This window comes from Conger conger, chromosome 19, assembly GCF_963514075.1.
Source record: "Conger conger chromosome 19, fConCon1.1, whole genome shotgun sequence".
Classification (NCBI taxonomy): domain Eukaryota; kingdom Metazoa; phylum Chordata; class Actinopteri; order Anguilliformes; family Congridae; genus Conger; species Conger conger.
The window spans coordinates 13,443,467-13,455,503 of NC_083778.1; the positions used below are offsets into that span (position 1 = coordinate 13,443,467).

General features: G+C 44.8%; 1 protein-coding gene across 1 annotated transcript in view; it reads left to right on the forward strand.

Moving 5' to 3' along the window:
- The window catches only part of atxn10 (ataxin 10), a 49,222-nt gene extending 42,716 nt beyond the window's left edge, over positions 1-6,506 (forward strand). Inside the window, exon 11 of the mRNA XM_061229414.1 lies at positions 2,325-6,506. Coding sequence (XP_061085398.1) covers positions 2,325-2,509 — 185 coding nt within the window. The 3' untranslated portion in view covers positions 2,510-6,506. The remainder of the gene's footprint in view (positions 1-2,324) is intronic.
- The last annotated feature ends 5,531 nt before the right edge of the window (positions 6,507-12,037 follow it).

The window sequence follows — 12,037 nt, forward strand, 5'->3', positions numbered from 1 at the left end:
TACAGTTCTCCGGGTGTTGTTCATTTTGGGAAGGCCCAGGTCTGAAGCAGATTCACCAGTTATGGCTGTGGTTGTGTCATTCACGTTCTGCACACTCAGCCAGCACCAGCAGCCAATGTCTCGTTTCCATACTGCAGGGTCACACAGTTGTGGAAGATGGCTGTTGCTGATTGGAGGAGAGGCGCTAATTCAGAAACCGGGGCCGACTTAAACCCGTCCCTCGCTGCCGTATCTGCACCACAAGGCCACTGTCCTATGACTGTTTTTTTTGTTGTTGTTTTTTTTAATACATTTTTTCGAATTTTTTTCTCCCAATTTGTTGCACCCCATCTAATTCAATTAGAGCTAGTATTAGATGCACCGCCCACACCCCGTCCCTCGGTGGCCCTACGAGAGCGACACGCCTTCTTCAAGCCGTCTCGCCACATGCTGGTAACCGTGATTCTGAGGCGTCCGAGGTGCTTGTTTGTGCGGCGATCTACTAACCCTGCCAAGTGCCTCCCCCAGGAGCAGCGAGCCAATTATGCTGCTCCACATGAGCCGGCCAAACTTGGCTTTAGGCAGGACCGAGAATCGAACCCCGGTCCCCGGTCCCCGGTCCCCGGTGTGCAACTGCAGCAAACTGCAACCACAAGTCTGCTGCATCTTAGCCTGTTGCGCCACCGCGGCTCCCCTGTCCTATGACTGTTTTCATTTGTAATGAATTTCCGAGGGGGCTTCTGCCACAAAATGAACTTTCACTTGTAGAAGAGAAGCTTTCCTAAAAGATTAAAATGAGGTACCTACTTTACTAAAGACTATAATGTGGTGCGTAGGCTTCTACAGACTCCAGTGAACTGGTTCGACCACGTCGGACAGCATCGTCTGTTTTAACCGAAGTATCAAAACTCGGCCCAGAATCTGTCCGTCTTCAAAGCGGTCTGCGATTTCAAATTACCCGCCCGGTGTAGTTCTTCAGAAACGAGGAAGGGAAGAGTTGCAAGTCATCGTGACCCATCCAGTGTGTCTACGGAAATGTGCTGCCGGCATTCCCTCTGTGGAGCGATCGCTTTGGCCAGCCGCACTGAGAGAATGAATCAGCAAAGCCTTTATCTGTTAAATGAGCTCGATTGTTTCGCGGTGGAATTCACCTTTGACATAAAAGCCTCTGTGAGTGTGTTCAGGGCATCGTCGAGAGTGAAACTCTGCCCTTGTACCCCACGGCTGATGGCGGAGCCCACATGACTCACTCACGCCACATTGTCCAGCAACATCACATAATTGATTGGCTTTCAGCTAAGCAAACATCTTAATGGTTACCCCCCCCCCCCCCACACACACCGTCCCCCACACCCACACACAGATGCACATACACTCGCGCACACACACACACACACACACACACACACACACACACACACACACAGGTCAGTTAAAGGTTTATTTGACCGCAAACAGCAGTTTAAGGACAGCCTCTTTTTGCTTGGTCCAGGTCAGCAGAATGAGTTAGACGCAGTGTAGATGGTAGGAGACGGAAAACTAAAAAACCTTCAGCCATGGAAGGCACTTCATCTGTCAGCAGCTCCGTGTGGAGAGCTGAAGAGGAATTAATAACTGAATTATACGTCTGCGTTCGGCGAACATCGTCAGTGCAAAATCGTTTGTAATGCACACGCTGTAGACACAGAGAATACCTAACTTGACGGACAGTTGCAGACAGGCATGTCATGCAAAGCTCATTACGAAGCTCGCTCACTGCTGGTCAATGTTTCATAGAGTATGTTTGTCACACCGTTGTGGCACTTATGTGCAGCGGGGTTCGGAGGTGCTCCCAGGGCCTTCGCTCCCGCTAGGCAGATTAGGTACTGCGCCTTCTCACCTTTTTTTGAAGCAGGAGAATCGGCAGCCGACATTTTGGGTAGTCCCCCCCCAAAATGTTTTTGCCTAGGGTCCCCAAACGTCTAGGGATGACTCTGGGCGGTCCTGAGAATGCCCCCCCCCCCCCAAGTTAAAAACACAAAAACACAAGTTAAAAAAATCTAAAATTGTAATACTTGTGTAGTTTGTGTCATTGTGTATCAGTGGGCGCGCATATCGATGAAATGTCTGTACATTTTTCATTCCCCTCCAATCAGTGTCCTTTCACACAGCGATGCGCATTTTAATTTGATGTCCCATCAGTGAAACATCAGTCGACATCAGTCAAAAATCGACTTCCCGTCCTTCAAAAAATTCCCCCACCCGAAAGCTCCATTTCACTCATAAACCCAGTGCTGCTCTCACTTGCGTTTCGGCGGGTCTTTAAAGGGGAACCTGTTGTGTCCTTAACCTCCCCCCCCCCGCAGTCATCAGCCAGTGGGCCGTCTTCGCCATCCGGATCCTGCTGGAGCACAACCGGGAGAACCAGGAGGTCGTGCGCGCGCTGGAGCGGAGGGGCGTGGCGGACAACTCCGCGCTGAGGGACATGGGCTTTCGGCTGGAGGAGAGGGACGGGACGCTCCTGCTCAAACCCCTTCGCAGGGACCACTGAGACCCCCCCCCGCCACCATCCCGCCTCCACCATCCCCCTTCCTCTCCCCTCCCCAGCGAAGCACCAGTGGCAGGTGGATGTGCTCACAGCTTCCCTGTTGCAAATGTATTTAAAACCCCTTTTGAAGAGTCGGTTTTTTTTTTTGGTTTGTTTTTTTTTATGTTTTTTTTTTCTTTTTTCGAAATTTTAAATCCGTGTTCTATAGTTCCGTTGCTTTCAGTTACCAGTTGTGAGTGTTGCATTGAGTCGAGAACATTCTCATCGCATATTCACGGATTTCAATCGCTTGACCAAACTGTCGCGGCCGCTATTTTGATGACCGAATGACGATTGCTTGTCGGGGTTGACAGCAGATGGTGGCGAGCTAGCTGACTATTACTTCTGCACAGGGATGTAAACCTAAATCGACATTCAGAGGATGTGAACCATGTAATTTACCTGTTTAACCCCCTCCAGATTGATGACAAATTACTTGCAATTCTTCTTTAAACAATATTTACGATATGATTGCCTGCTGTCCGTTTTCCTTGAATTTGTAGGTCATCGGCGTGTTGCATTCATGAGAAGCTGGGGTGAAGCCATTAACTTTGTTGTTTACATTTTCCAGTTAGCAGAAAGCTACTAAGGCTTGGCTTTGAACAGTTAACTGTTATTAGATAGCTATCATTAGGTGTTGGTGTCTGAAGTGGGCATTGTCCAATGCACTTCATCGCTGTATGAACTTATAGTAACTGTTACATATGTAATGGTTTAACTGATATCTACTTCAGCTAATGTACAACCTGAACTCGCTATCTAATGATATATTTTCTTTTAATGTGATGGAAAAATTGTGGTGTTAATCAACCAGTCTTGCTAAGCTAACTAACTTATCTTAGCGAGCTGATCTATTAGCTATAGTCTACCTTAACATCCCTGGCATAAAGTCCAGCTTAGACCAGCTTGAAATGCCAGCTACCAGCTGTTTCAGAACATAGCTTGAGCTGGTCTGCCCAGGGGTGCTGTTATTATAACTTGAGCTGTTATTTTCCACAGGGGTGCCACCTAAAATGCAACTGACAACTGAAAGTGAAACATATTGCTGGAATTTTCTTTTATCACTAAACTGACACCGTTTCAAGTCATCAATATGGCGGCCAGCTGTCTTATGACATCACATGAAATCTGTGAATTTGTGATCTTATGCCTTGAAAGGTTAAGAAAGAAAAAAAAAACAGTTTTGCACTAACCGTTGGTGTCGAACACAGATGTGACTTACCTGATTAAAAATAACAAACCCTATGCAGCGAAAGGTGTATATTATTAGCACCAGCACTGCAACAGAAATAGTTTAACATCCTCCAGGTCGTGGGTGCTTAGTCCAGGGTATTAATCCCTCGATATATATAATGCACATAGGTTATCATAATGTACAAAAATATACGCATCTGTAATCGTAATCCTGTACATGATGGTGGATGTTAAGGATGACATTCGGAGATTCTGTCTTGGTGCTGACTTAGGAATGGTGTGAACCGCATCAGAATTAGCACTTGGACATCGTAATTTTAATTGTTTTGAGAAAAGACATGGTACCTTCTATAACAATGTACCTTTGAGAGATTACGGTCATGATGTGTTCACTTCTCTCAAAGGACGTCAAACCAAACCCCTAGTTGGAGCGGAAATGTATGAGTTTTGTTGTTATATTTTTGCAAGGGGGTCAAAGTTTGTATTTATCCTAGCTCTGCAAATACCGTAGGATGCAAGCTTTTCTAACCTTATCACCTTCTGTAATATAAGTTTACTTTTTTTTGTTGTTGTTTGATTGTGGTGACGCAACTGACTCTTCTCCTCTGACCACGTGCAGGTTTCTGCAGTCAGGGAAAAACAATTTTATCCCCCCCCCCCACATAAAAAACAATCAGTTCTAAGCTGCTTCATTTTCTGAATGCACTAGCATATCTTTAACTGCAATATATTGAGACAATTTTGTCTCCTTGAAAGAGAAAAATACAAAATCTCCTGCCAGGCAGTTTTTTGCCCAGTGCGCACTTGCATGCATTGCATTTATGCTTAATTTTGCCATCCGTAGCTTCTGAAAGTTGGCCCCGAATCCTATAACGTAAGGTGTTATTTATGAATTGTATTCAATAAATGCTGTCCATTGTAACAGAAATCAAATAACTCCCCTTCCCCATTCCATCGCAGTGCAGCACATTCTGAAAACCTGTTTATTTTGCTTTTTTGCAAAGTACAATACAGGCGATATTATTCCTCTATTGATGTTATGAACACAGCCAGTAGACTCCCCGATACAAAGGGCTTGCTGTCTGGGATCTTCCATTTCCCAGATGTTACCCGTCTTCCATTGCATGCAATTCTAGTCATCCTTCAGCTGCTCATGTTTCCATCCATAAAAAGTTTTTTGTTTTTATTCCTTGTTCCCTGAGCAGGAAACTTTTTATCCCAAATTAATTGTCTACCGCAAGAAATGTTTGGCCAGGCCTCAACTGTCTGGAGGCAGTCTGAAGTGGAATCAGTACTTCTATCTGGCTATGAAGTTTCTTCATTTCTTAAAAAAAAAAGTTGAGAAATCCAACCATGAAATTCAAAGCAGTTAAACCCTCCCATTACAATGTGTAATTAAGCACAAAAATAAATAGGAAACCGTCTTAAAATATTCTCTCACAATCTCCCCCAATCCAACTGAATAATATTTGGCATGCTGTGTCTTATCGGGAGGACCAGGACGGCAAAAAAAAAAAAAGGTTAAAAACTGTAACCTACAGTTTAAGGCCGTTTAATTCTTCGACAATCAGTTATACCTCACCAGCGTTCGTAAGCCGCGACAGCGGTTGTGACGATTCTTAACGACAAAAAACTTTGCGGGTCTCGTACGCGGATGCGGAGCGGTTTTCCCCGACGCCGAGCGCCCCTTTTTTCCAGGGGGTTCGGGAATCGCGGGGTTAAAAAATCCCGAAGCGCGGGAACAGAATGGAAATTCCTGGGCCGGTTGCAGGAGGGAGCGCGGGGCCGAAAAGCGGTGGGTGTCCCCTTCGCTCCTCTTTGGAGGAGACCCTTCTTCACCTCTGGCCTCGTCTGCCAAGCAGTGGGGGTACACAAAACACACAGGCATAATCCATATAATAAAACGGGCCAAATGAATGGGTTTTGTGGAAGGCAGAAAAGGGGGTAATGCCCTGTGTTTTCTAAATGGGGGAAAATGTAGGGCTTTTCACAGTGAAAACATGCTGATTACTGTATTGTAGAGTGGCTTTTGATTCCCCTGTGAGGTTTAATCCCCCCGTGAACACAACAGCACCCCTGTCTTCCACCAATGGCAATTCGCCCCCCCCCCCCCCCCCCCCCAACGAGACTTCTATTAGCGGCGAGGGTGGGGGATTAATTCTGAACCTGATCAGTCATTAAAAAAAGCCAGGCCTCGCCGAAACGGAGAATGGCGAGCCAGTCCTTCACCGCTATTGACCGCTGCGCCTCTCTATTCACCGAGAGTGGGGTTCACAGTTTGTTGTTTCTAAACAATGCGTAGGAGTAGGTGAATGAAGACCACCCCCCCCCCCCCCACTATACGTTTATCCCTTTGCGTTTTCTTTTCTCCTCCCTCCCTCCTCCTCTTCTTCTTCTCCTGCTTCTTCGTCATCTTCTTCTTCCTCGCAGGGAAAGCAATTAAAGCGGGGGGGGGGGGGGATTTTTATAGATGGGGGTCGAGCTATTCTCTGGGTGATGACTGTGAATGAGTCCGCGCTTCTCGTGCACACAAAAGGAGTGGCCTAGCTTGGGGGTTGAGTGTGTGGCCTTCTCAAAAGAGAGCCAGTAAACAGCATCACGGGCCCTCGTTTCCTTTATGCCTTGCGCGCACACACACACACACACACACACACTAAATACAAGTGAGTTTCAATTAAAAGGAAAAGCTCTTTATGTTTGTGTTTTTTTTTTATTTTATTTAAATGATTTCATGGGTTTCAAATAAAAATGTGTTTTACCTGTTGAATGATTTTGAGGTTCTGTGATTACTCCCTGGTTTGTGTTTTTTAAAGCGGAATACAAAAACGAAACGGCACGTTTTCTTCACATGATCTTAAGTGTGGCGTCACCTTTTGAGGATGGGCTCACGTGATTGGCTGATATTGACGCTTCGTCGCTGACTCCACTGGGCATGGACAGAGCTCAGTTGTCTTCCTGACATGCTCAGGGTTATTTTCAAACCTGGGGAAAAATACAGGAACAAAAATAAATAAAATCAACCCGAAAAGGGGATAAAGGCTGATTTGTGGTTTATTTCAATAAATTAAAAAGTGTTTCCCCAAATATTGACTTGGGCTATTGCATGATTGCAAATAGTGTGTGGCTGACGTCCAAATTTGCTTACAGCCTTATGCGCGTGTCTAAATTAGGAAACCGGTATAACTTTCTTTTTTTTTATGAAAAGGAGCAATTTGGTGATACTTAAAACCTTCGGACAATGATTAAAATAAACAGTAACGCACAAAACTTCAGAAACGCACGATGTTACTCAGGAGTAGCGAGCCCAGCGCTGCCAGTTTATTGACAATGGTCAATTCAGAGAACTGGCTGGTCTCTTGAGGGGCTTAAAAGTGTGTGCCAATACGAGGAGATAAAGCCCCTTTAATATCCTGCTCGAGGAGGGTAGGGTGGTGGGGGGGTTGGTGGCGTTGGCGGGGGTCTGCATTTGAGACCCTCCAGTGCCCCATTGTTGGGGTTTGTTCACAGGTGTGTGTTTAAATGGAAACCCTCTTACTGCGGTGGCCACCGGAGACCCTGGCCGGCTGCGGTCCAGTTGCCTCCCACCCCACCACCCCCTCAACCCCCACCACCCCCTCAACCCCCCCACCCCCACCCCTCTCTGGAGTTTTTATCAATGGCGGCTTTTCAGACAGCCTGGGAAAAGGGAGAGAGGAAGAGAGAGGATTACTCCAGCCACAGTGTGCTGGTGCAGGTACAGTACCGTACGTTCCCCTCTCAGGTAGAGCTCCTCAGGCATCAGATCAGCCCAGATCTTTCCCCACACACACTGACACACACACACACACACACGCACACACACATATACACACACACACACCTCTTACAAAGACGAGACGCCTCTTAAACACAAACACCACACAGAGACCTCCTTTACAAACACCTTACACACACACACACACACACACAGATCAGAGGAGTCTTTATCTAGAGTGAGTTCTTCTCAGTACTGTAATAGTATCGGGGTCATCTCTCTCTCCCTACGCTGTGAAAGAGCACAGGGCCCCAGACAGCATGCAGCCAGGACATTGCGACACTGGAACTTCTGTGCTTGTTTTTTCCCCTCATCGGCCCCGTCAGTGACACACCGACGGCCATAAATAAACGTTAGCTCCGTATTTTCACCACACGCGTATCAGGAAAAATCGTTATCCTGCGGCACGGAAGTTAAAAAAATATGCAGGGGCGGGGAAACACAACGTTGAGTGAGTCTCGCCCTCCGTATCGGGCTGTGCGGTGGGGGGTTTATATAGCGGCGGTGTTGAGCGACCGTGGATCCCCGCCCTGTTAACAGTTTCCACCCAGGAAGTGGGACACACTTCCTGTGGCAGGCTGGGTGTCGCTCGCTGCAGGAATCTGTACCAGCCAAAACTCCCGCTGCACCCCGGGACAGGGTAGCTGTTGCTGTGAAGACGCAGGCTACAGTCTCTCCTGGCTCCTTTTCCCCACACGTCCATAAGCACCAGACTTCACCCTGAAGCCCCTCTCTCATCCCCCCTCCACCAGATACAGGTCAGAGGTGGGAAGCTAGAGTCCTATATGGCGGAAGGAGCTACTGTTTTTCCTCATTTTCTTTCACTCCTTCTTTCTTGACTTGGTCGTTTCAGACTTCTTTACATTACATTACATTACATTAATGGCATTTGGCAGATGCTCTTATCCAGAGTACAACAAAGTGCATACCCATAACCAGGGATAAGTTCGCTGAAAGACCCTAGAGGGAAGTAAAATTTCAACTGCTACGTGTACAACAAAGATAAGGACCAGGGCCTATTTGAATTTTTTTTTTTTTAACAAACAAATAAACAAACAACAAAGCAAAAGTGACCAAAATTAACTAGCCAAACACTGCTTACCTAGCCAAACTAAAAATACCGATACACAAAAAAGTTAATCACAGAAAGACAACAATTAAGGTTCACAGGGAGGTAGGGAGGGACGGGGAGAGGTGCTGCTTGAAGAGGTGCGTCTTCAGTTTGCGCTTGAAGGTGGGAAGAGATTCTACAGTTCTGACCTCAATGGGGAGTACATTCCACCACCGTGGAGCCAGAACAGACAGTAGTTGTGAGCGTGAGGTGGAAGTTTGGAGAGGGGGAGGTGCCAAGTGGCCTGTGGAGGCTGAACGAAGAGGTCTGGCAGGATTTTTTGTAGGTAAGCTGGGGAAGACCCCTTAATTGCTTGGAAGGCTAGCACCAATGTTTTGAATTTGATGCGAGCCATGACAGGCAGCCAGTGGAGGGAAGTAAGCAGGGGGGTGACGTGAGTATTTGGGAAGGTTGAACACCAGACGAGCTGCTGCGTTCTGGATAAGTTGGAGAGGTCTGATGTCGGACGCTGGGAGGCCAGCCAAGAGGGAATTGCAGTAGTCCAGGCGGGACAGAACCATCGTTTGAACCACTTCTAACGGTCAAGCGACCAATAGCAGCAACAAACACCCTCAAACCACAACACTGTTTATCCCTCCCTCTTTCTCTGTGAACGCGCTGATGCTGAACCGCCATTGGCTGTGGCAATTAGAACCAGTTTTCAACCAACAGGGTTAAATTATTGTGCAGCGATACAATGTTTAGGTACAGAGTGTTGGTCCGGTTAACTGTATGCTTTGAAACCCAAATTTAAGAACTATAAGCACAGGCGGAGGGTGAGTCAACATGTCAGTGAGCCTTTTTCAGTGATAGGAAGGGATTTACAACGGTCTTGTAACACAAAAATATTACCTATTGTACCTTTAATTAAACTGGGGACCATATTGCTGTATCAGCAGTGGTGAAAACCAGCAAATTAGAAAAGTGTATCTGAAAATCTTGGTGCTCAAGGACTGCCGATGCTCTTTCCTGATGTAGCCTTGTAGTTATTTTTGTAGAATGGCAGACGTATGAAATAAAATATTTTGCCAGTCCTGGATAGATGCGATATAGAATGCTCTCATTCTATATACTATGCTGTTTGTTGAATTTAAAATCAGTATTTGACTAAGGCTATTGTAACACCTGATTTTCTATATCCTATATTATTTTTCTATCCACCTTCCCCACCACTGATTTGATCAGTCCTCCCAAGTGAGAATCAAAATATTTCATCCAGGCAATGGCACAGGAAAATTAAAAAGAACCTCCAATTAAAATAATTAAAATTCTGTTGTCAGGTTTTGTTTTAAACAATGGTAAACACTTTTCACCAAACCCCGAGCAACCTACTCAAATCCAGGTAGATGAAGCACAACTGAAACACTTGCAGTGTCTAAGTATACTGTTATGCCAGGGGTACAGAAACACAGACCACACAACAGTAGGCATTTGAAGGACACGATTCAATACATGCGTAGAAAACTAGTGTTAATGGACAGTACGGCATTCAACAGCCCTGTATGTGCAATTAAGAAAATTTTAATACTACTGCATTGCAGGTCTGTTTGATTGGACAGTTGTCATTTAAAAGGGAAACCATCTTACTGTTGAATGTGTAAATAGAATGCAATGTTTTGTAAATACAGTATACAAACGGTTAGTTTTATTTTCTTAGATACTGGCATCCAAAAAATGTTTTTTAATTTCATTTATTTTTAGCAGATGTTAGTGAATGTTACAACACTGATTTAATTGCATTAATTAAAATTAGTTAAATTTACAAATGGACTCAAAATCTGATTAGCAGCTGTTGACTAATGCTTCGCTGGCCGTTCAAACGGAAGAATGAGAAAACCAGAAAAAATATTTATTGCTTATTTATTATTTCTTCTTATTTACTTATTTATTCCACTGAAAATATTATTTAATTTGGAAACATTAAGATCCATGTCGATTGATAGGCGAATGCTGACGTAAGAATCAGAACGACCTTGCATTCCTTGAAAATGAATAACGGCGCGAAGATCACGAGCTATCTAGCTAAGTTTAAATACGCTTCAGTGCTCGAGTTAAAGTCTTATCAACGACATTAACCAATTTGTATGGTTAGGTGAAACGTTAGGTGCGTAGTTTTCCTTTTCAATTGTGGTTTTTTCAAGGAATTGCACCGTTCTTCTTGTACATGTCACTATTGTTGACCATATGAACCAGTCCCATTTCAACCGTGAATAGGCTACAATTTCCATCGAGAAGGTAACTTACTGAACTGTGCTATTATGTTGTTGTGGGAGTTGCTTTGGGATTGAAATGTGCAATTGGTCGCTCCTGTTAGTTGTAATACAATGTGGCCGACCTGTCGACAGCGCAGCATGTTAGCTCATACATATTCAAATAGTACACAACAGGTCGTACTTAAAGGCGCAGCCCAAACGTTGATGTTACTTTTGTCAAAAGGACGGTTAAATGTACTTATTCACTTGAAAATACCGTCGTTATACCCTGCACCTAGCAATTAGTTTTGGCCCTTGCAGGGGATATTAGCTGCCAAAATATATGTTTTTGTCACCCAAGGCTAGGTGACAAAAAAAATGTTTTTATTTTTTATTTTTTTATTGAAAGTTTCAACTGTTTTGGTTCTCATGACCCAGTGACTCCCAATCCCGCTCAGGTGGACAGTATTTTTTCTGAGCACATGAAGGAAAAAACAAACTACCCTGAACACACACCACCCTAGCCGCAATCCAAGGAGGTTCTTAAGTGATTTAGTAGCGGTGCAGCTATATCTAGTTCTGGGCAGATGCATGTTTGAGTGGCCAGTGATTCAGTGTGGTGAGAGACCTTGTGGTTTCACAATTTCAAAGAAGGTTAACCCCAGGCACTGCTGTGCAGTTTTGTGAGTTTGCTCAGCAGAGGAAAAATTAGCAAAATTAAAACGCTGGTCACGTCAATTTGTGAAGACTTGCAACTCCATAAGCAAGTGTGTAAAAGCCAGTGCAAAATCATGGGTGAAAAATATTTCTGGTCAGTGATTGGGGATCATGCACCAATTTCATTTCATTTTTCAAGTAGATATGACAAATTAGTAATTTATTACTGTGAATATGGACATGTTCAGGACTGCACAACTAAAATGCAAGTGGCCCTAGAGACAGTTATTGATATAGTTGGTCTGTAATGCTGAATAAGTTTCTTCTCCACATTTTTCTATTCTTGGATGCCATACTACAGACTATATGAGAGTGTGCTTAGGTTGTCTGAGCACAAATTCTTTTTAATGCAGGTTTGCTACGTTTCTTTCCATTTCCATGGCTTAAGGCAGCGCTACTCAACTCCACGTCCTTCGGGCCGCAGTGTCTGCAGGCATTTGATCCTATTGTGGGTGACACCACATGCTTTCACTCATTATTTTACC